This window comes from Oncorhynchus keta, chromosome 7 (genome assembly GCF_023373465.1).
Source record: "Oncorhynchus keta strain PuntledgeMale-10-30-2019 chromosome 7, Oket_V2, whole genome shotgun sequence".
Lineage (NCBI taxonomy): Eukaryota > Metazoa > Chordata > Actinopteri > Salmoniformes > Salmonidae > Oncorhynchus > Oncorhynchus keta.
The window spans coordinates 31,529,765-31,554,607 of record NC_068427.1 but is presented as its reverse complement, the minus strand read 5'-3'; the positions used below and the strand labels follow the sequence as shown (position 1 = coordinate 31,554,607).

At 39.9% G+C, this 24,843-nt stretch overlaps 1 protein-coding gene across 41 annotated transcripts in view; it reads left to right on the top strand.

The window, feature by feature from the left end:
• Positions 1-24,843, top strand: part of LOC118386311 (nck-associated protein 1-like) — an 82,124-nt gene that overhangs the window by 41,054 nt on the left and 16,227 nt on the right. For 40 of the 41 annotated variants that reach the window (XR_008139856.1, XR_008139851.1, XR_008139844.1 and 37 more), the window contains 11 exons: positions 2,563-2,702; positions 3,469-3,600; positions 6,131-6,349; positions 9,551-9,681; positions 9,995-10,092; positions 15,933-16,026; positions 16,287-16,369; positions 17,281-17,361; positions 17,575-17,668; positions 20,408-20,524; positions 20,819-20,928. Coding sequence is in view for 8 of the 41 variants with exons in the window: in XM_052522582.1 (XP_052378542.1) it covers positions 2,563-2,702; positions 3,469-3,600; positions 6,131-6,349; positions 9,551-9,681; positions 9,995-10,092; positions 15,933-16,026; positions 16,287-16,369; positions 17,281-17,361; positions 17,575-17,668; positions 20,408-20,524; positions 20,819-20,928 (1,299 nt within the window). In the remaining 33 variants the exon portion in view is untranslated. The remainder of the gene's footprint in view (positions 1-2,562; positions 2,703-3,468; positions 3,601-6,130; positions 6,350-9,550; positions 9,682-9,994; positions 10,093-15,932; positions 16,027-16,286; positions 16,370-17,280; positions 17,362-17,574; positions 17,669-20,407; positions 20,525-20,818; positions 20,929-24,843) is intronic. The other variant, XM_052522588.1, reaches the window with a different exon arrangement.

The following is a 24,843-nucleotide window of genomic DNA, read 5'->3' as shown; positions in this document are numbered from 1 at the left end:
ATGTCGCACGTGGCTAGTCGAAGGCTGAACTCTTAATTTATACAATGCTGAAACATCAGTCTATGGGCGAGTCAGTGCAACATTTTAATTTGTGCCAAAATGTAAATGAAAGACGAGTCGTCTTGCAAATTCAGCAGGCTATGGTGTGAAATAGGCTTGTTGAAGTGTCCTCTTTATATTATTATGTGTCGTTAAGGCAGTCTTTATTTTATTACGTATCGTTAAGGCCGTCTTTATTTTATTACGTATCGTTAAGGCCGTCTTTATTTTATTACGTATCGTTAAGGCCGTCTTTATTTTATTACGTGTCGTTAAGGCCGTCTTTATTTTATTACGTGTCGTTAAGGCCGTCTTTATTTTATTACGTGTCGTTAAGGCCGTCTTTATTTTATTACGTGTCGTTAAGGCCGTCTTTATTTTATTACGTGTCGTTAAGGCCGTCTTTATTTTATTACGTGTCGTTAAGGCCGTCTTTATTTTATTACGTGTCGTTAAGGCGTCTTTATTTTATTACGTGTCGTTAAGGACGTCTTTATTTTATTACGTGTCGTTAAGGACGTCTTTATTTTATTACGTGTCGTTAAGGACGTCTTTATTTTATTACGTGTCGTTAAGGACGTCTTTATTTTATTACGTGTCGTTAAGGACGTCTTTATTTTATTACGTGTCGTTAAGGACGTCTTTATTTTATTACGTGTCGTTAAGGACGTCTTTATTTTATTACGTGTCGTTAAGGACGTCTTTATTTTATTATTACGTATCGTTAAGGCAGTCTTTATTTTATTATTACGTATCGTTAATGTCGTCTTTATTTTATTATTACGTATCGTTAAGGCTGTCTTTATTTTATTACGTGTCGTTAAGGACGTCTTTATTTTATTATTACGTATCGTTAAGGCCGTCTTTATTTTATTATTACGTATCGTTAAGGCCGTCTTTATTTTATTATTACGTATCGTTAAGGCCGTCTTTATTTTATTATTACGTATCGTTAAGGCCGTCTTTATTTTATTATTACGTATCGTTAATGTCGTCTTTATTTTATTACGTATCGTTAAGGCTGTCTTTATTTTATTACGTGTCGTTAAGGCCGTCTTTGTCTTTGCTTATTAATGTACAAGCACCTTTTTCCCCACTCCTGTGGATAAAATAATTTCATTAGGCCAAAGTCCTACACAAGTTTTACTGTGCGTGAAGTTTAAAATGCATTCTGTCATTACGAAATGTGTAATGTATTTTAACATTTTTCTTTTTTTACTGTTTGGTAGGAGTGGTCTGGGTCTGCTCTCGTGTCATTCCTAGCTATCTCATTTATTATAATTACTGAGAAGGGCCGGTCTCCCAGACACAGGTTAAGCCTCGTCATTTAGGCCTAATCTGAGTCTGGAAAACAGGCCCGTAAGGTACATTGAGTTCATGCCTTGTTATCTGTGTGTTGGAACTATTGTATGTTAGTATGTTGGACCTATTTACTAGCCATTTAAGTTTTTCAACTGATGACTGACTCAATGTAGGTCTTAAGTCAGATACTTTTCAAAATTCTATTTCTGTCATGTACAGGTAAATAGGCTTGGGCGGTATCCAGATTTTCATATTGCTATACCATCCTTCTCGCATCTTGTGATTTACTGTATTACCGGATAACACACAAGGGTGCGCTAAAAACACAAGAAAAGCCCATTGGGCCGCTATTACCAGAATGCTAACAGAATTAGCACGAACTAATAGCAAAATCATATAGAAGCTGTTAGCTAAATGCTAACGTTTGAAACCAAACATAAGCTAATTGCAAAGAGCGGCAAATCCAGCTCATAAAGTTATAAAAGCATAGCCTGTTGTTACTGAATCCCATTTTCAGTGAGTGTGGACATTTTACAAGTGAAAGTGGACAGGAGAAATTGTGCAAATTGAGAAAGTTGTGATGCATGCTTTACTGAAAGAAGAGCAGCGTGTGTACACGGCGTAGATGGGAGAAGGAGGAGGGGGAAAAACACTAGTAGGAAACACAGGGAAAAAAATGGAGTCTGTACAGAACGCATCCAGATCACTTTGACTTCTGGCAGAAAGCCATTAAGATATCTGATGGCAAATATTTAGTAGTGAATTGTATCCAAGTGTAATAAGTTCATCAGCTCATGTGCGCCACACAGCAGAGACTCTGATAGATATAGAACACTATGGGTTCACCAGCTCCTGCTGTTTCCTGTTGTGCTATTTACTAACAAACACCCGACTGGATCAACTGTTCTAGGGAACTATGGTAAGCTTCATCATTTAAAATAATGTGACAAGTAAAATGAAGAATGCAATCTGCTTTATCTCCTAACGTATTGCACAAGTTGACTGCAGGTAATAACTTAAGTAGCTACAAATGTTCACATTTATTGAAAAACTATTGAAAAATCATTTGTATACCGCCCAAGCCTAGTAAATAGAATACCAGATAGCCGACATTGTGCACGTCCCAACTAAGTGCCTTGGAAACATAATTTGTCACTTCATTCCTTATTGGTCTGTGAGTGTTAAAGGGGGTTTCCTGTCCCTGCTGTGCTCCTGTTGTAGCTGCTGCCAAAACATTGTGCCAAAACCATCAGTCAGGCGGTGAACAAGAAGTCAAAGAAGCAGACGGGGAAGAAAGGAGAACCTGAGAGAGAGAAGCCTGGAGTAGAGAGCATGAGGAAGAACAGGCTGCTGGTCACCAAGTAAGTAGTGTACACTCTGTAGGGTCTCTAAGTAAGGTTAGGGACTCTTTCCCAATGTGTCTATGCTCGATTTGGAGGAATCAAGAAAAGATTTAAACATTTACATTTGTGTCACTTTTTTTCCAGCGTGACTTACAGGAGCAATTACGGTTAAGTGACTTGCTCAAGGGCACATCGACAGATTTTTCACCAAGTCTGCTCGGGTATTCAAACCAGCGACCTTTTGTTACTGGCCCAACGCTCTTAACCACTAGGCTACCTGTTCCCCTCCCCATGACCACCTATCCACTTTCAGATATTTTCAACAGGGCACTGTTATTGGATGGTGTTGTAAGTCATGGTCTGTGTGTGTCCCAAAAGGCACCCTATTCTCTACAAAATGCACTACTTTTGACCAGAGCCCTGTGGACAACGGTCAAAAGTAATGCACTACATAGGGAATAGGATGCCATTTGGGATGCAGACATGGTTTTGCAACCTCATCTTCCACTGTGTGTTAAAAATACCATGCTAAGATTTACTGCCATCACTTGCCCTCCCTGCTCTGGGTATTCCACTTGAATTTGGTCCAAACTCTACTACTATACTCCTAATTCTCAGCGTCCAGTAAGCTGCATAGAAACAGAACATGACCAGGGCTAGGATAATATAGCTTCAGGTCTGGGCTAAAAAAAGTGATGTGTAATCCATCTGCTTTGTCACAAATTTCCCCTTTAATCTGAACGAAATGAGGTTTTAATGTCTGCCTAACTGTCTGTGTTCCTAGCCTGGATAAGCTTCACACAGCACTATCCGAGCTGTGTTTCTCCATCAATTATGTACCCAACATGGTGATATGGGAACACACCTTCACTCCCAGGGAGTACCTCACCTCACACCTGGAGATCCGCTTCACCAAGTGAGTGTACACACATGCTTGCACACACAAACGCATATGTACGATCGCACATGTGCATGAACACACACACACACACAAACTTAGGGAATCCAAACACCAATCCTCACAGGAGGCTATGAGTGAATTCCTGCAGATAGTCTGATGGCTTCCCACTGTCGTGTCTTTGGCTATGCCGGATTAAGTGATATGACACGCTATTCTATAAAATAATTTCTCCGTAATTAATGTCACCTGATTGAGCTAATCATGTAAATGTAGTTAACTAGAGAGTCGGGGCACCACAAAATAATATTTATAGAGCTGTTATCTTCCGAATAAACTCTTAAAGACCTAGTAATATTTTACATCAATAGCAGTCAATATTAATCGTCACCTGACTTCAGTCTCATCTGAAAGTTGTAAATTCTTGGTTATCTTCACGAACCCTGGCTAACAAGTTGAATCAGCAATACAAAATTGGGTTTCATTATTTATTTACTAAATACCTAACTAATCACACAGAATTACACCTTGATTAAAAATGACGTCATAAAGGAAAACGTCCCTAGCGGGTGGAACAGATATGACAGCTGGTTACACACAAGAAAAGGGCTGGGTTTGAGTGAAAGAGCGGGAAGACTGAGGGACAAAGGAAGAAGCTGTGCTATCGTAAATACAGTATCTTATGCATTCTAAATTACCACCCATTGTGTGATAGACGGGATACTCTGTCTGTTCCTTCCTAACCCTCGTTTGCAGCTGCTGTTGCTAACTCAACGGCTATGAGTTATCACTTCTGTAGTGAATAAGAGTTCAAAGTTCATACCATTCGCAACCAAAGCTCACGCTGATGTTGTCTTCGTTCTGTAGTTATTATCTGAACCATTCTGACATCGGACCATCGTCCTCACATCCTCGGAACAGGAGGTTACATTTTCGTCAAGGGCTTATATAGTGGAGGGAGACAAGGGGTGTGTTTCATAGTTTACAACCTATGTATCTTCACGTGGGCGGGCCACTGAGTCAGGCCTAATTCACTCATGAAAACCCAATTCTCACATTTTAGAAGCTAAAATCACATTTCATCCCATCACGAATAATTTCATATTCAAACATTTAAATTGAACAACAATTCCATGTGAATCCGATAACTCTGATGTGAAGACTTTACACTGTAGAGTTTGTCATCTTATCATTGATGAGAATGTCTCAGATGACAACCGAACTGACATCATATTCATTAAGTACCACTGCATATGTTCAATTGGTCAGATTACCAGAATATAGTTCATTTCCCTCCACCTTCTGATGTTCCCAGAATCTCTATGTTAACCAAGGGGTTTTCAAATGTAACATCAGTAGGGTAGAGAGAGGAAAAAGGGGGGAAGAGGTATTTATAACTGTCATAAACCTACCCCCAGGCCAACATCATGACACCACTGTGTTGTAACGTTAGCTGGTCAGTTATGAAATCTGTCTCTCCTCCCCAAACACCAATCCATTGACTATCTCATGCAAAAGGAAGGAGGCTTAGTTTGTTGTTATAAATCAAGGAACATTGTCATCCATTTGTTAATTTGAATTAAAATCCCTAGACAAGAGTTTAACAAAAAACCTCTCTGGGGTTAATGATGTGATATGTGATTTATTAGTCGAACAGACAAATGTTTTTTGGTGTCAGAGTGATTTTTGACATGCATCCAGAATGGGGCCTGACCGGTCCAATGAAATAAACGTTGTGCTGGAGAGTAACAGCTATTTTCCACTGTGGGAGTTGGGGTTGTGACGTTGGTGCTTTGGCTTTCCACTGTGGGAGTTGGGGTTGTGACGTTGGTGCTTTGGTGTGTGTGGTGTGTGTGTGTGTGTGTGTGTGTGTGTGTGTGTGTGTGTGTGTGTGTGTGTGTGTGTGTGTGTGGTGGGTGCGTTGGCTGGCCCCTCTCCACAGTGCCGTGAACCCTCCACTGTCCAGGCTTCCCACAGAGGAGAGGGCTCACACACATACCCAATTACCGCCACTTACCACTCCGCCCTGCTCCTCCAGATCAGTGCAGGATAAAAGTTTTACTGCTCTTAGGTTCCCAGTTCCCAGCACACTTCAGACAGAAGGGAAAAGTGGCTAGTTATTTACAAAATGTTCCTAATGCTCGGTCAGGGTGTGAAAAAGCGTTTTACCACTTTTTTTTAACCCTGCCATGTTGGATCAGATCTGCCCACTCCACACCAAGTTATCTACGTAGAAATACGGAAAGGTTAGGCATTAGGGAAAACAATACAGCCATTGTTGAACGTTGTTGAAGAGTCGCCCAAACTCCCTGGAGTCCATGTAACTAACAGTAACAGGGATGATCTGCTGTTGTAAATAGGACTTTATAAGTACATTTGATTGATTGATCCCTATTATTCCAATCTTAACTGTTGGATCTGCCAGTCAAATATCAAATTCCTGGACATGATGAATTCCCTCTCTGCATCCCTGTCAGTGAAATATAAGGAATTCTTCATCATGCCTTTGATTGATTGACTGATCGATCCTGTTTTGTTCCTTCTCTAGGTCTATCGTGGGGATGACCATGTATAACCAGGCGACCCAGGAGATAGCCAAACCATCTGAGCTGCTGACCAGTGTCAGGGCTTACATGACTGTGCTCCAGAGCATAGAGAACTATGTTCAGATAGATATCACTAGGGTGTTCAACAACGTGCTGCTGCAGCAGACACAACATCTGGACAGTCACGGAGAACCAACCATCACTAGCCTCTACACCAACTGGTGAGCCCTTAACCCTAACCCCTTAACCCTCCTAACCCCTTAACCCTCATAACTCCTTACCCCCCCATAACTCCTTAACCCCCCATAACTCCTTAACCCCCCATAACTCCTCACCCCCCCCAAAACTCTTTGACCTCCCTTAACTCTTTAACCCCTAAACCCCCGAACTCTTTAACCCCCTTAACTCCCAAACTATTTAACCCCTGCACTCTTTAACCCCCTTAACCCAAACCCACCATCACCAGCCTCTACACCAACTGGCACAAGCAATACATTCACAAAACAATACAAATGTCCTCTTTCTGCCTGTCTATGAATAACAGATTTAGGCCTTGATTCAAACAAACGCAAATAAATGTCCTGTGCACTGCGATTGAGTTTGTAAGGGGATTTCTGCGCATCCTTGGTGAACCATCAATCAATCAAATTTATTTATGATGCCCTTTTTACATCAGCTGATGTCACAAAGTGCTGTACAGAAACCCAACCTAAAACCCGAAACATCAAGTAATGCAGGCGTAGAAGTACAGTGGCTAGGAAAAACCTAGGAAGAAACCAGGCTATGAGGGGTGGACAGACCTCTTCTGGCTGTGCAGGGTGGAGATTATAACAGAACATGGCCAAGATGTTCATAGATGACCAGCAGGGTCAAATAATAATAATCACAGTGGTTGTAGAGGGTTCAACAGGTCAGCACCTCATCACCTCAGGACTAAATGTCAGTTGGCTTTTCATAGCCGATCATTCAGAGTATCTCTACCGCTCCTGCTGTCTCTAGAGAGTTTAAAACAGCAGGTCTGGGACAGGTAGTATGTCCGGTGAACAGGTCAGGGTTCCATAACCGCAGGCGGAACAGCTGAAACTGGAGCAGCAGCACGACCAGGTGGACTGGGGACAGCAAGGAGTCATGAGGCATGGTCCTAGGGCTCAGGTCCTCCAAGAGAGAGAAAGAAAGAAAAAGAGAGAGAAAGATAGTGAGAATTAGAGAGAGCATACTTAAATTCACACAGGACACCGGATAAGAATGGAGATATACTCCAAGAATATAACAGACTGACCCTAGCCCCCCAACACAAACTATTGTAGCATAAATACTGGTGGCTGAGACAGGAGGGGTCAGGAGACACTGTGGCCCCGTGTGACGATACCCCCGGACAGTGCCAAACAGGCAGGATATTTCCCCACCCACTTTGCCAAAGCAAAGCTCCCACACCACTAGAGGGATATCTCCAACCACCAACGTACCATCCTGAGACAAGGCTGAGTATAGCCCACGAAGATCTCCCCCACGGCATAACCCAAGGAAGATCACGTCAGTGACTCAACCCACTCAAGTGACGCTGTCTGTGTGGGTGGACCAATTCAGTTTGTCCGTGATGTGTATGCCGAGGAACTTACAACTTTCTACCCTCTCCACTACTGTCCCATCGATGTGGATAGGGGGCTGCTCCCTCTGCTGTTTCCTGAAGTCCACGATCATCTCCTTTGTTTTGTTGACGTTGAGTGTGAGGTTATTTTCCTGATGACACCCTACGAGGGCCCTCACCTCCTCCCTGTAGGCCGTATCGTCGTTGTTGGTAATCAAGCCTACCACTGTAGTGTCGGCTGCAAACTTGATTGAGTTGGAGGCGTGCATGGCCACGCAGTCGTGGGTGAGCAGGGAGTACAGGAGAGGGCTCAGAACGCACCCTTGTGGGGCCCCAGTGCTGAGGATCAGCGGGTGGAGATGTTATTACCTACCCTCACCACCTGGGGGCAGCCCGTCAGGAAGTCCAGTACCCAGTTGCACAGGGCGGGGTCTAGACCCATGGTCTCGAGCTTAATGACGGGTTTGGAGTGTACTATGTTGTTAAATGCTGAGCTGTAGTCGATGAACAGCATTCTCACATAGGTATTCCTCTTGTCCAGATGGGTTAGGGCAGTGTGGTTGCGATTGAGTTGTCTGTGGACCTATTGGGTCGTAAGCAAATTGGAGTGGATCTAGGGTGTCAGGTAGGGTGGAGGTGATATGGTCCTTGACTAGTCTCTCAAAGCACTTCATGATGACGGAAGTGAGTGCTACGGGGCGGTAGTCGTTTAGCTCAGTTACCTTAGCTTTCTTGGGAACAGGAACAATGGTGGCCCTCTTGAAGCATATGGGAACAGCAGACTGGGATAAGGATTGATTGAAATCAGCTCTTGCCTTAACAGGACAACAGTGTAGAGAGGCTAGCACTGGAGTAATGATCAAATATTTTGGTTCTAGTCAAGATTCTAGCAGCCATATTTAGCACTAACTGATGTTCATTTATAGCTTTATCTGGGTAGCCTGAAAATAGAGCATTGCAGTAGTCTAACCTAGAAGTGACAAAAGCAAGTTTATCATTTTTGCAATGTTACGTAGATGGAAAAAAACCTGTCCTTGAAACAGTCTTGATATGTTCGTCCAAAGTGAGATCAGGGTCCAGAGTAACGCAGAGGTCCTTCACAGTTTTATTAGAGACGACTGTACCACAATTGTCAGAAGATCTCTTTGTTTCTTGGGACCTAGAACTAGCATCTCTGTTTTGTCCGAGTTTAAAAGTAGAACATTTGCCGCCATCCACTTCCTTATGTCTGAAACACAGGCTTCCAGGGAAGGCAATTTTGGAGTTTCACCATGCTTCATCGAAATGTACAGATGTGTGTCTTCCGCATAGCAGTGAAAGTTAACATTATGTTTCCGAATGACATTCCCTATAGGTAAAATATATAGTGGAAACAATAGTGGTCCTAAAACGGAGCCTTGAGGAACACCGAAATTTACAGTTGATTTGTCAGAGGACAAACCATCCACAGAGACAAACTGATATCTTTCCGACAGATAAGATCTAAACCAGGCCAGAACTTGTCCGTGTAGATTTGGGTTTCCAATCTCTCCAAAATAATGTTGTGATTGATGGTATCAAAAGCAGCACTAAGGTCTAGGAGCACGAGGACAGATGCAGAGCCTTGGTCTGACGCCATTAAAAGGTAATTTACCACCTTCACAAGTGCAGTTTCAGTGCTATGATGGGGTCTAAAACCTGACTGAAGCGTTTCGTATACATTGTTTGTCTTCAGGAAGGCAGTGAACGTGATCTCTGTGAAAATCTGAGAAATTCATTGATTGATTTGAATCCCAGCCTTGATCATGCCTTCCATTCAATGACGCAGACACCATACATTCTCTCTGTCCTTCAGGTATCTGGAGACCTTACTGCGCCAAGTAAGTAACGGACACATTGCTTACTTCCCAGCCATGAAGGCTTTTGTCAACCTGCCTACAGAGAACGAGCTCACCTTCAATGCAGAGGAATATTCTGATATCTCAGGTAAGCTTCATTACTTATATTGTCCTTTTAGACACCAATAGACATTCATGTTACTGAGAGTGAGTCAGATGATTTACTATCTAGCATATTTAAACATGGCTTTTTTATAGCAATAGCAGGAATCACTGACAAAACATTACCATCTTATGTCGGAAGGATTGGGATAAAACAAAAAAGCATGTATGTTCGACATTTGTGGACGATAAAGCACCTTAAGTATACAGAAGAAGACATCTTGTGTTGGTTTAAAGCAGAACGCCAAATTTCCGTTGGACATTTATTGGACAATAAAGTCATCTTCTTCTCTTCTCAGAAATGCGGTCCCTGTCAGAGCTGCTGGGGCCCTATGGGATGAAGTTCCTCAGTGAGAGTCTCATGTGGCATATCTCCTCCCAGGTGGCCGAGCTCAAGGTGAGGGGTCATGGAGGTCAGGGGTTACAGGTTGAGGACCTGGTAATCCAGGGTTAACTCAGGGCAGGCTGGGTCATGTTCATTAGGGCACTTGGCCATAGCAACAAAAAAATATACATATATATTTTTTTTGGTCCAAATAGTCCCATGCCAGTTTAGGACCACATTGTTCCGTTTGGTGCCTAATGAACACGTCCCTGGTTTCTCGCTTCTCTAATTCCTAGTGTGCTCCAAAAGGAGACCCTGTATCCTATATCAGGGGTGTCAAGATCATTTTGCCTCGGGCTGCAATCGGTCTTCAATGAAGTCCAGAGGGCTGCACTGAATGTTTTAAATATTTCATTGCCAGTAGGCTGGACAGTCAGTAAATTGTATGAATGTAGGTCCATTATCATTTCTACACAGTTTTGATTTGATTATACTAATTTTAAAGTATATCGATTTGTTTTATTATTATTTATTTTTTACTCAAACCGGTGCTGGTTTGGACCTGTATGTTTGACACCCCTGCTCTATATATACTCTATATACTACTTTTGACTTAGGCCCTATGGCGGTCTCCTATGGGATCTGGTCAAAAGTAGTGCACTATATAGGGAGTAGGGTGCCATTTGAGATACTTCCTTGTATGAGCCAATAGAGGTTAGAGGCTCTTTCCAGAAGCAGAGTTTTTTCCCCCCTGGAAACAGAACCAGACCCACAGCGGAGCAAATTTGTTTGTTTCTTCATTATTCGTTAATGAGGTGTTTCCCAGAGAAGAGCAGAGGCAGTGGGGGTTTCTGCTAACCTCTTACTGCTGACTGACTGACGATGGATCAAGTTCCCTACCTACCCGTACTGAATTTTGGGTAACTAATAAGAATTCTGTTTAAAAAAAGAGGACCACGGAATTATGTAGGGTCAGCAAAATCTTTTTGATTAGTTCTTACACTGAACAAAAATATAAACTCAATATGCAACCATTTCAAAGGTTTTACTGAGTTACAGTTCATATAAGTATATCAGTCAATTGAAATAAATCCATGAATCTATGAATTTCACATGACTGGGTGGTGGTTGGTCACAGATGTGTTAAAAAAAAGGTAGAGGCATGGATCAGAAAACCAGTCAGTATCTGGAGTGGCTACCGTTTGCTGGATATTGGCGGGAACTGAAACAAGCTATCGTACACAGCAATCCAGAGCATCCCAAACATGCTCAATTGGTGCCATGTCTGGTGAGTATGCAGGCCATGGAAGAACGGGGCCATTTTCAGCTTCCAGGAGTTGTCTACAGATCCTTGCGACATGGGGCCGTGCATTATAATGTGGAAACATGAGGTGATGGTGGCGGATGAATGGCACTACAATGGGCCTCAGGATCACGTCACGGTATCCCTTGTGCATTCAAATTGCCATTGTTAAAATCCAGTTGTGTTTGTTGTCTGTAGCTTTTGTCTGCTCATAAAATAACCTCCCCGCATCCAGCAAACCACTTGCCGCCATGACATCATACATGTTGTCTGCCATCTGCACGGTAAAGTTGAAACCGGGTTTCTTCCGTGAAGATCACACTTCTCCAGCGTGCCAGTGGCCATCGAAGGTGAGCATTTTCCCACTGAAGTCGTTTACAACGCCGATCTGCAGTCAGGTCAAGACCCTGGTGAGGACAACGAGCGCGCAGATGAGCTTCCATGAGATGGTTTCTGACAGTTTGTGCAGAGATTCTTCAATTGTGCAAACCCACAGTTTCATCAGCTGTCTGGGTGGCTGGTCTCAGACAATCCCGCAGGTAAAGAAGCCGGATGTGGAGGTCCTGGGCTGGCATGGTTACACGTGGTCTGCGCTTGTGAGACCAGTTAAATGTACTGCCAAATTCTTTAAAATTTTGGAGGCGGCTTATGGTAGAGATATGAACTTTAAATTCTCTGGAAACCGCTCTGGTGGACATTTCTGAAGTCAGCATGCCAACACTCCCTCAAAACTAGACACATCTGTGGCATTGTGTTTTGTGACAAAACTGCACATTTTAGTGGCCTTTTGTCCCCAGCACAAGGTGCACCTGTGTAATGATCATGCTGCTTAATTAGCAACACCTGTCGGGCGAATGGATTATCTTTGCAAAGGAGAAATGCTCACTAACAGGGATGTAAACAAATTTGTGCACCATATTTTTTGAGAAATATTTTTTTTATGCGTATGGAACATTTCTGAGATCTTTTATTTCAGCTCATTAAAGATGGGACCAACACTTTACATGTTGTGTTTCTATTTTTGTTCTGTATATTAGACTGGGACAAAATGGGTTCATGGTAAGTGTTAGGAAAGCAGCTAGCCAGCCTATTGATAAACCTACATCAGAACCAAAATCACTTCGAATAGACGTACTGTACATACGTAGACCTCTGCGTTCCGTGGCTTGGTATTTGATTAGTGTTGCACTTTAGAGCTGCAAAATCTCTTTGATTCGATTTAGTGTAACTGGGATGAAAAGGTACTATGGTTAGGCACAAAATCATTCCTTATAGATAGATATATACTGCCGTTCAAAAGTTTGGGGTCACTTAGAAATGTCCTTGTTTTTGAAAGAAAAGCATATTTTTTGTCCATTAAAATAACATGAAATTCATCAGAAATACAGTGTAGACATTGTTAATGTTTTACATGACTATTGTAGCTGGAAACTTTTTTTAATGGAATATTTACAGAGGCCCATTATCAGCAACCATCACTCCTGTGTTCCAATGGCACATTATGTTAGCTAATCCAATCGTTTTAAAAGGCTAATTGATCATTTGCAATTATGTTAGCACAGCTGAAAACTGTTGTGCTGATTTTAAAGAATCAATAAAACTGGGCTTCTTTAGACTAGTTGAGGAACTGGAGCATATGTATTTGTGGGTTCGATTACAGGCTCAAAATGGCCAGAAACAAATCACTTTCTTCTGAAACTCATCAGTCTATTCTTGTTCTGAGAAATGAAGGCTATTCCATGCAAGAAACTGAAGATCTCGTACAGCGCTGTGTACTACTCCCTTCACAGAAAATGATCAACTTGGATTAGTTAATACAACATGCCATTGGAACACAGGAGTGATGGTTGCTGATAATGGGCCTCTGTAGATATTGCATTAAAAATCATCAGTTTCCAGCTACAATGGTCATTTACAAAATTAACAATGTCGACACTGTATTTCTAATCAAGTTTGTTATTTTAATGGACAAAAGCACATTTTTTTCTTTCAAAAACACGGACATTTCTAAGTGACCACAAACCTTTGAACGGTAGTGTGCATTACATGACACTAATGTCTTTGTTAGTGTTGCAAAATTGTTTTAGAAGAGTTCTTGTTGGAATATCATTTATCTAAAGAATGATAATCAATGTTAAATTATTTTAGCGCAGCAGACTGACAATATTATGCATGTTTTTTCAAACCGGTCGTTGGATTGTAATATAATTGGTGGTTTGTTTAGTCCCTAGAGCACACATTGGTGTGTTAACGTAGCTCTGGTACATATTTATGATTCTCTAACATGCAAACGTTTCCCTCCACATATGAAAGCAATTTGTGAAAATAAAATTGTTTTGGTATCTGATTCACAATCAGATGTAGGAATTAAGCATTGGTTTTATTCAGTCTGTGCACACCGAGTCGTGGTCATCAAGTTACTTTTTTGGCGAATCGTCTCAAAGTAAACTGAAGGAGTGGATGACATGTGAGGCATTGCAAGCGGCACACATGACTGTCTCAACATTTCAAAAACAATCCTTTGGCTCGTTGCGCCAAGACACCCATCACAGACAATTCAACGCCTCTAATTGTTTTTGATTGTGTCCCAAATGGCACTCAATTCCCTGCATGGTGTTCTTCGGCTTGCAAGCCTCCCCCTTTTCCTCCAAACATAGCGGTGGTCATTATGGCCAAACAGTTCTATTTTGTTTCATCAGACCAGAGGACATTTCTTCAGATCTTTGTCCCCATGTGCAGTTGCAAACCGTAGTCTGGCTTTTATATGGTGGTTTTGGAGCAGTGGCTTCTTTCTTGCTGAGCGGCCTTTCAGGTTATGTCGATATAGGACTTGTTTTAATGTGGATATAGATACTTTGGTACCTGCTTCCTCCAGCACCTTCATAAGGTTGTTTTACTGTGCTGTTCTGGGATTGAATTTCACTTTTTGCACCAATGTATGGTCTTCTCTAGGAGACAGAGCGCGTCTCCTTCCTGAGCGGTATGACGGCTGCGTGGTCCCATGGTGTTTATACTTGCGTACTATTGTTTGTACAGATGAACATGGTACCTTCCGGCATTTGGTCTACAAAAATAAAAATCTGAGGTCTTGGCTGATTTCTTTTGATTTTCCAATGATGTCAAGCATAGAGGCACTGAGTTTGAAGGTAGTCCTTGAAATACATCCACGGGTACACCTCCAATTGACTCAAATTATGTCAATTAGCCTGTCAGAAGCTTCTAAAGCCATGACATAATTTTCTGGAATTTTCCAATCTGTTTAAAGTCACAGTCAATTTAGTGTATGTAAACGTCTGACCCACTGGAATTGTAATACAGTGAATTATAAGTGAAATCATTTGTCTGTAAGGTAATTGTTGTAAAAATTAATTGTGTCATGCACAAAGTAGATCTTGACGTTACAAGTTTACATAAACCTTAGCCAAATACATTTAAACTCAGTTTTTCACACTTCCTGACATACATTTAAGCCTAGTAAAAATCCCTGTCTTGGGGGGGGATTCTCCTGTTGAAACATTATTATTGAAGATTTATGATAAAAAAAACATCCTAAAGATTGATTCTATACTTCGTTTGACAGTTCTACAAACTTCCGCCTGGACTTGCCCGCGCCTCGTGAGTTTGGATTGTTTACTAAGCGCGTGAACAAAAAGGAGGTATTTGGACATAAATGACGGACTTAATCGAACAAATCAAACATTTATTGTAGAACTGGGATTCCTGGGAGTGCATTCTGATGAAGATCATCAAAGGTAAGTGAATATTTATAATGCTATTTCTGACTTCTGTTGAATCCACAACATGGTGGATATCTGTATGGCTTGTTTTGTTGTCTGAGCACTGTACTCAGATTATTGCATGGTGTGCTTTTTCGGATAAAGCTTTTTAAAAAATCTGACACAGCGGTTGCATTAAGGAGAAAGTTCCATGCATAACACTTGTATTTTCATCAACATTTATGATGAGTATTTCTGTAAATTGATGTGGCTCTCTGTAAAATCACCGGATGTTTTGGAAGCAAAACATTACTGAACGTAACACGCCAATGTAAACTGAGATTTTTGGATATCAATATGAACTTTATCGAACAAAACATACATGTATTGTATAACATGAAGTCCTATGAGTGTCATCTGATGAAGATCATCAAAAGGTTAGTGATTAATTGTATCTCTGTTTCTGCTTTTTGTGACTCCTCACTTTGGCTGGAAAAATGGCTTGGTGTTTGGTGTGCTTTCGTAGTAAAGCCTTTTTGAAAATGGACACTGTGGTGGGATTAACAACAAGTTTATCTTTAAAATGGTGTAAAATACTTGTATGTTTGAGGAATTTGAATTATGAGATTTCTGTTGTTTTGAATGTGGTGCCCTGCACTTTCACTGGCTGTTGTCATATCGATCCTGTTAACGGGATCTAAGCCATAAGAAGTTTTAATCAACTTTAGAATAAGGCTGTAACAAATTGTGGAAAAAGTGAACGTTTGAATACTTTCCAAATGCACTGTATATATACTATATATCTCCCTATTTCTCTTCCTTCCTCTTTCCCTCACATTACTACTCCTCTCCCTGTCTCCCTCAACTCATTCTTCTCCTCTTCTCCTCTTCAGAAACTGGTGGTGGACAACGTTGAGGTTTTGACCCAGATGAGGACCAGCTTTGACAAGCCGGTAGAAATGGCTGCTCTGTTCAAGAAGCTCTCATGTGGGTACTCTGTCTGTATTTCTACTGGCCTGGTCAGTCTTACTGTGCCAGACAGACACTAGGCCCAGTGCTGCCAAGGGCCAAATAAGCAACAGATACATGATACATTCTCCCATAAATATAACTGTTATGCGTACGGACCTTTGGTTATGGCTGCTGAAGGGCAAAAGTGACGTAACATAACATCTAAATCTTATTTGCATACCAGTAAAATGTCAGTTGTCTGTGAGGCTCACATGTTTTTTGTCTTGGTGTTACAGCAGTCGACAGTGTTCTGAAACGGATGACCATCATCGGCGTTATCCTCTCATTCCGATCACTGGCTCAGGAGGCACTCCGAGATGTAAGTCGGCTCTTTTGAATTGTAGGACCCCTGTAGCAATATAACAAATATATATCCTAATGATAATAATACTGCTATAGCTCATAGAAACACCTTCATGAATGGCAAAACAGAGAGTAAAAAAATATATATCATAACGAATAAGGTTTTAAAGTGTCTGTCCTATATCTAGGAGATATTCAAAAGATCAGAAATGATTTTTTTTAGATGTTAACCCATATTTAACCCCATTTTTGGTAGGGGTACCAAACTATTTCCATTCGTTTATTTATACCGGTACAAGGTTACCTTCAGATGAGTCCTGTGACACTTGTGGAGGTCGTAGAGCAAAACGGGGAACACCATCTTGTTTGTGAGAATCTCCCCTTTCCAAATTAGTTTGTAGTCCAAACAGTTCAGAAGCTACAGACAGTAGTTGGCACATTGGCGGTACCGACTTCAGACGTGTCCCGTGGGCAGTGGTGTAAAGTACTTAAATACTTTTTTTTTTTTCTTAAATACTATTAAGTACTACTTAAGTAGTTTTTTGGGGTATCTGTACTTTACTTTTTATATTTTTGACGACTTTTACTCCACTACATTCATAAAGAAAATCATGTACTTTTTGCTCCTTACATTTTACCTGACACCCAATAGTACTCCTTACATTTTTTTAATGCTTAACAGGATAGGAAAATTGTCTAATTCCATGCACTTATCAAGAGAACGTCCTTGGTCATCCCTACTGCCTCTGATCTGGCAGACTCACTAAACACAAATGCTTCATTTCTAAATTGATTGGCATCATATATTGACACAATAGAGTACACAATTATCTTGATTTCTCATATTACACCCTGTGCTGAAGTTGGTTAAATCAAATATTTCTGGCTTAGTATTGAGGTAACACATTATCTTCTTCTTGTCAACAGGTGTTGTCGTGCCACATCCCATTCCTGGTGAGCTCAGTGGAGGACTTCAAGGATCACATTCCCAGAGAGACCGACATGAAGGTGAGAGACACAGTAGGACCTTTAATTGATGCTTCATGTGGTCAAGGTTGTGGGTTCAGTTCGCACAAGGATCACATACACTGTACTGTAAATTGCTTTCGATTAAAGCATCTGCTAAGTGGCATATATTATTCATATTATTAATATGATATATAAATGGCTGTTGTGTTTGAAGCAGACTGACTCTCTGATGTCCTGTATGTTGATCATCAGGTGGCCATGAATGTGTATGAGCTGTCCTCTGCAGCAGGCCTGCCCTGTGAGATAGACCCTGCCTTAGTGGTGGCCCTCTCCTCCCAGAAGTCAGGTAAGATAGGACACTCCATACACTGCTTCATCACACAGCTGATACATGGAAGTCTATTTCTCTGTACGCACCATTGAGGACGTCTCTATGATTGTGTATTCAATTAAATTATTTTTGAATAATGACTAACTGTAACAAGAACACATGTGAACTAGTTTGCTGCACATCTTGGTCAATCGGCAATTTCCATTTTGAATTAATGGATATGTTTAGCTGTTGAGCTGAAATGACGATGGCTATCACATGCATCATAACCTGAGTTACATGTGCAAACACTGTGTATAGGGATAGTTTTCGCTGTTGAAATCTCAGAGTTTGAAAGTAAATCTGTTAATAATGGCAAAGAGAGAGAGAGTTGGACAAGCATTAATTAGAACTACATTCCCTGCTGAGGTCATGTATCAAACTAATGTTTTCATAAATTAAAAAGAAATACATGTCCTGTCAATTTTTCATAATCGCAACAGATATGCCATGCTTTGTTTAGGTAATGTTTTAACACCCCAGCACCCCTGAGGGACGTGTTACTTAACAGGACATGTTGATGCTTATACACACTGGTATTAGTTTGTCAAGTCATGTAGCCTGCAGCCATATCCACAAAGTGCTGTCCATTCCATATGTGCATCCCTTCACTTTTTCCATATTTTGTTACGTTACAGCCTTATTCTAAAATGTATTACATTTTTAAAAATCCTCATCAATCTATACACATTACCCCATAATGACAGGTTTTTTTAAATGTTTGCAAAATGATATATCAACAACTTGATTGGAGTCCACCTGTGGTAAATTCAATTGATTGGACATGATTTGGAAAGGCACACACCTGTCTATATAAGGTCCCACAGTTGACAGTGCATGTCAGAGCAAAAACCAAGCCATGGGGTAGAAGGAATTTTCCGTAGAGCTCCAAGACAGGATTAAGTCGAGGCACAGATCTGGGCAAGGGTACCAAAAAATATCATAAGCATTGAAGGTCCCCACAAACACCGTGGTCTCCATCAATCTTAAATGGAAGAAGTTTGGAACCACCACGACTCTTCCGAGAGCTGGCCGCCCGGGCCAAACTGACCAATCGGGGGAGAAGGGCCTTTGTCAGGGACGTGACCAAGAACCCAACGGTGACTCTGACAGAGCTCCAGAGTTCCTCTGTGGAGATGGAAAAACCTTCTAGAAGGACAACCATTGATGCAGCATTCCACCAATCAGGCCTTTATGGTAGAATGGCCAGACGGAAGCCACTCCTCAATAAAAGGCACTTGACAGCCCGCTTTGAGTTTGCCAAAAAGCACCTAAAGGACTCTCAGGCCATGAGAAACAAGATTCTCTGGTTTGATGAATCCAAGATTGAGCTCTTTGGCCTGAATGCCAAGTGTCACATCTAAAGAAGCATGGTGGTGGCAGCATCATGCTGTGGGGATGTTTTTCAGTGGCAGGGACTGGGAAACGACTCATGATCGAGGGAAAGATGAACGGAGCAAAGTACAGAGAGATCGTTGATGAAAACCTGCTCCAGATAACTCTTCACCTTCCAACAGGACAATGACCCTAAGCACACAGCCAAGACAATGCAGGAGTGGCTTCGGGACAAGTCTCTGAATGTCCTTGAGTGGCCCAGCCAGAGCCCCGAATTGAACCCGATCAAAAATCTCTGGAGTGACCTGAAAATAGCTGTGCAGCGACGCTCCCGATCCAACCTGACAGAGCTTGAGAAGATTTGCAGAGAAGAATTGGAGAAACCCTCCAAATACAGGTGTGCCAAGTCTGTAGCGTCATACCCAAGAAGATGTGAGACTTTAATAGCTGCCAAAGGTGCTTCAACAAAGTACAAAGTAAACGGTCAGAATACTGATGTAAATGTGATTTTTTTTTTTATGACAAAAATATCATTATGGGGTATTGTTTGTAGATTGAGGGGAAAATAACTATTTAATCGATTTTAGAAATAGGCTGTAATTTAACAAAATGTGGAAAAAGTCAAGGGGTCTTAATACTTTCCGAATGCACTCTATGTCCCAAATGTTACCCTATTCCCAGAGATTCCTCTTTTTGCATCCCAAATGGCACCCTATCCCCTGTATAGGTGTCTGGTGAAAAGTAGTGCACTATATAGGGATTAGGGTGCCATTTGGGACGAAACCACTGGCTCTCCTCAAGTTCCCAGCCTCTCTCTGTTGCTCTAAGGAAAATACTCAATAACATTGCTTTAACTCTGTCAGAGCCATTAAGAGCCCTGCCGGCCGTTTGGCCAGCGAAGACATTTCTATTATGCCCCTACTGTTCTTATACAAACCTCTGTTTAATATCAAAATAGTTATCAACCCTCAACTTCATCCCCTAGGATGCAAATGGCACTCTTTTCACTATGTAGTGCACTACTTTTGACCAGGGCCTTAGGGAGACCCATAAGGGTCTGGTCAAAAGTAGTGCAATATAGAGAATAGGATGCCATTTGGGAGGCACTCTTACCCCGTGCTGGGTCCACATAGTTGAATCATCTCCCAGTGTTGTCCTGTTAATATAAATTACAGCTAATTACAGAGCCTTATTGCAGTTTGTCTTGGCTAGAGGGTCTTCGTGTTCAGATAATATCCAAATTGGATCCCCCCGATTTCCCCCAAACTGCTATTTTTTTTATATATATTTTTCTCTATGTCATGATGCCAAGATAAAGTCGTGCTGTTAAGCTGTCATGGTGATGGTTTGTTAACAGACATTTTCTTTCTTTGGTAACAGAGAACATCAGTCCTGAGGAGGAGTACAAGATAGCGTGCCTGCTGATGGTCTTTGTGGCGGTCTCTATGCCCACCTTGGCAAGCAACGTCATGTCCCAGTATAGCCCTGCTATTGAAGGTACCTGTTTTTAGATACATTAAATAAATGTTCCTATGTACATTTTAAGTCTATTTGTTGTTATACTGAATATGGTTCCTTCATAATAGTCCTTTGTTAATAGTGCTGTGACATACAGTAAGTAATAAGATGTCTTAAGGACATTTTATGTTAATTTGTTGTTCCATGTATATGGATTGATGTGGTTTAGTCTCAAGTTAACATTGTAGAGAGATATAGTAGATAGTTTTACCCGCAGTGTTTAACGACATAGTCGAGACACTAAATATCTACTTGTCTGTCATCCTTTCACAGGTCACTGCAACAACATCCACTGTCTGGCTAAAGCTATAAACCAGATCGCTGCAGCTTTATTCACCATCCACAAGGGCAGCATCGAGGACCGCCTCAAAGAGTTCCTCGCAGTACGTTTTCTAGTGGTAGTCCATTTGGTTTATACCACACATTTCTCTCCACCCTTTCTTATTATTTATTAAAAGCAGCTCTCTTCTTTCATCTATTTAATCTCTCTGGTGGGTTTTTCTAAATGTAGCGAGTGTATGCTAAATGGCACACTTCCCTATATAGTGCACTTCTTTTGGGCCCTGGAATAGGGTGCTATTTGGGACAGCCAAGGTCGTGTAAGAATTTATTACACACGGCGTGGGAGGAGGCAGGATATTTATTTTATTTCATTTTTTTATTTTCATGACCGGGATTGATAAACATTAATGTTCCATAAACCTTCTGTGATTCTAAATCATTTTTTATTTTAATATCTGAAATGAATTTTCCTGGATACCGGGGTTTTTTCTGCATCACTGAGGAGGAGGGTACAGCACACCACCAACCTTGTTTTCCCCTCTGTGTTTCCATTGGAATTATTCCTCATAAAATATTGTCTCTTACAATATTGGAGCGCAATACAAAGTATTACTACTGTTAAAATATGTAATGCTGTCTCCAGTCTGATACCATGTGAGATGCAGCCCAAAAGCCTCATCCTCTTTGAAACCCTGCAGTGTTTAGTTAAAATCCAAGAGGCAAGGTTAGAGTGGTAGACTTTAAATGTCTAGTAACAGTGTACCTTAAATGTCTAGTAACATTGTACTTTAAATGTCTAGTAACATTGTGCTTTAAATGTCAGGTAACATTGTACTTTAAATGTCTGGTAACATTGTACTTTAAATGTCTGGTAACATTGTGCTTTAAATGTCTAGTAACAGTGTGCTTTAAATGTCTAGTAACAGTGTGCTTTAAATGTCTAGTAACAGTGTACTTTAAATGTCTGGTAACATTGTACTTTAAATGTCTGGTAACATTGTACTTTAAATGTCTGGTAACATTGTACTTTAAATGTCTGGTAACATTGTGCTTTAAATGTCTGGTAACATTGTACTTTAAATGTCTGGTAACATTGTACTTTAAATGTCAGGTAACATTGTACTTTAAATGTCTGGTAACATTGTACTTTAAATGTCTGGTAACATTGTACTTTAAATGTCTAGTAACATTGTGCTTTAAATGTCTAGTAACAGTGTGCTTTAAATGTCTAATAACAGTGTACTTTAAATGTCTAGTAACTGTGTACTTTAAATGTCTAGTAACTGTGTACTTTAAATGTCTGGTAACATTGTGCTTTAAATGTCTGGTAACATTGTGCTTTAAATGTCTGGTAACATTGTGTGCTTTAAATGTCTGGTAACATTGTGCTTTAAATGTCTAGTAACAGTGTGCTTTAAATATCTAGTAACAGTGTGCTTTAAATGTCTAGTAACATTGTGCTTTAAATGTCTAGTAACATTGTGCTTTAAATGTCTAGTAACATTGTGCTTTAAATGTCTAGTAACAGTGTACTTTACATGTCTAGTAACATTGTGCTTTATATGTCTAGTAACAGTGTACTTTACATGTCTAGTAACATTGTGCTTTAAATGTCTAGTAACATTGTGCTTTAAATGTCTAGTAACATTGTGCTTTATATGTCTAGTAACAGTGTACTTTACATGTCTAGTAACATTGTGCTTTTAATGTCTAGTAACATTGTGCTTTTAATGTCTTGTAACATTGTGCTTTAAATGTCTTGTAACATTGTGCTTTAAATGTCTAGTAACATTGTGCTTTAAATGTCTAGTAACATTGTGCTTTAAATGTCTTGTAACATTGCTGTACATGTCTAGTAACATTGTGCTTTAAATGTCTAGTAACATTGTGCTTTAAATGTCTAGTAACATTGTGTTTTAAATGTCTAGTAACATTGTGCTTTAAATGTCTAGTAACATTGTGCTTTACATGTCTAGTAACAGTGTACTTTACATGTCTAGTAACATTGTACTTTATATGTCTAGTAACAGTGTACTTTACATGTCTAGTAACATTGTGCTTTAAATGTCTTGTAACATTGTGCTTTAAATGTCTTGTAACATTGTGCTTTAAATGTCTAGTAACATTGTGCTTTAAATGTCTAGTAACATTGTGCTTTAAATGTCTAGTAACATTGTGCTTTAAATGTCTAGTAACATTGTGCTTTAAATGTCTAATAACATTGTGCTTTAAATGTCTAGTAACATTGTGCTTTAAATGTCTAGTAACATTGTGCTTTAAATTTCTAGTAACTGTGCTTTAAATGTCAGATAACATTGTGTGCTTTAAATGTCAGGTAACATTGTGTGCTTTAAATGTCTGGTAACATTGTGCTTTAAATGTCTAGTAACTGTGTGCTTTAAATGTCAGATAACATTGTGTGCTTTAAATGTCTGGTAACATTGTGCTTTAAATGTCTGGTAACATTGTGCTTTAAATGTCAGGTAACATTGTGTGCTTTAAATGTCAGGTAACATTGTGTGCTTTAAATGTCAGGTAACATTGTGTGCTTTAAATGTCAGGTAACATTGTGTGCTTTAAATGTCAGGTAACATTGTGTGCTTTAAATGTCAGGTAACATTGTGTGCTTTAAATGTCAGGTAACATTGTGTGCTTTAAATGTCAGGTAACATTGTGTGCTTTAAATGTCTGGTAACATTGTGCTTTAAATGTCTAGTAACATTGTGCTTTAAATGTCTAGTAACATTGTGCTTTAAATGTCTGGTAACATTGTTTTTTAAATGTCTAGTAACATTGTGCTTTAAATGTCAGTAACATTGTGTGCTTTAAATGTCAGTAACAGTGTGCTTTAAATGTCAGGTAACATTGTGCTTTAAATGTCTAGTAACATTGTGCTTTAAATGTCTAGTAACATTGTGCTTTAAATGTCTAGTAACATTGTGCTTTACATGTCTAGTAACATTGTGCTTTAAATGTCTAGTAACATTGTGCTTTACATGTCTAGTAACATTGTACTTTAAATGTCTAGTAACATTGTACTTTAAATGTCTAGTAACATTGTGCTTTAAATGTCTAGTAACATTGTGCTTTAAATGTCTAGAAACATTTTGCTTCATATGTCTAGTAACAGTGTACTTTACATGTCTAGTAACATTGTGCTTTAAATGCCTTGTAACATTGTGCTTTAAATGTCTTGTAACATTGTGCTTTAAATGTCTTGTAACATTGTGCTTTAAATGTCTAGTAACATTGTGCTTTAAATGTCTAGTAACATTGTGCTTTAAATGTCTAGTAACATTGTGCTTTAAATGTCTAGTAACATTGTGCTTTAAATGTCTAGTAACTGTGCTTTAAATGTCAGATAACATTGTGTGCTTTAAATGTCAGGTAACATTGTGTGCTTTAAATGTCTGGTAACATTGTGCTTTAAATGTCTAGTAACTGTGTGCTTTAAATGTCAGATAACATTGTGTGCTTTAAATGTCTGGTAACATTGTGCTTTAAATGTCTAGTAACATTGTGCTTTAAATGTCTAGTAACATTGTGCTTTAAATGTCTTGTAACATTGTGTGCTTTAAATGTCTAGGTAACATTGTGCTTTAAATGTCTAGGTAACATTGTGCTTTAAATGTCTAGGTAACATTGTGTGCTTTAAATGTCTAGTGTGCTTTAAATGTAACATTGTGCTTTAAATGTCAGGTAACATTGTGTGCTTTAAATGTCAGGTAACATTGTGTGCTTTAAATGTCAGGTAACATTGTGTGCTTTAAATGTCAGGTAACATTGTGTGCTTTAAATGTCAGGTAACATTGTGCTTTAAATGTCAGGTAACATTGTGCTTTAAATGTCTGGTAACATTGTGCTTTAAATGTCTAGTAACATTGTGCTTTAAATGTCTAGTAACATTGTGCTTTAAATGTCTGGTAACATTGTTTTTTAAATGTCTAGTAACATTGTGCTTTAAATGTCTAGTAACAGTGTGTTTTAAATGTCTAGTAACAGTGTGCTTTAAATGT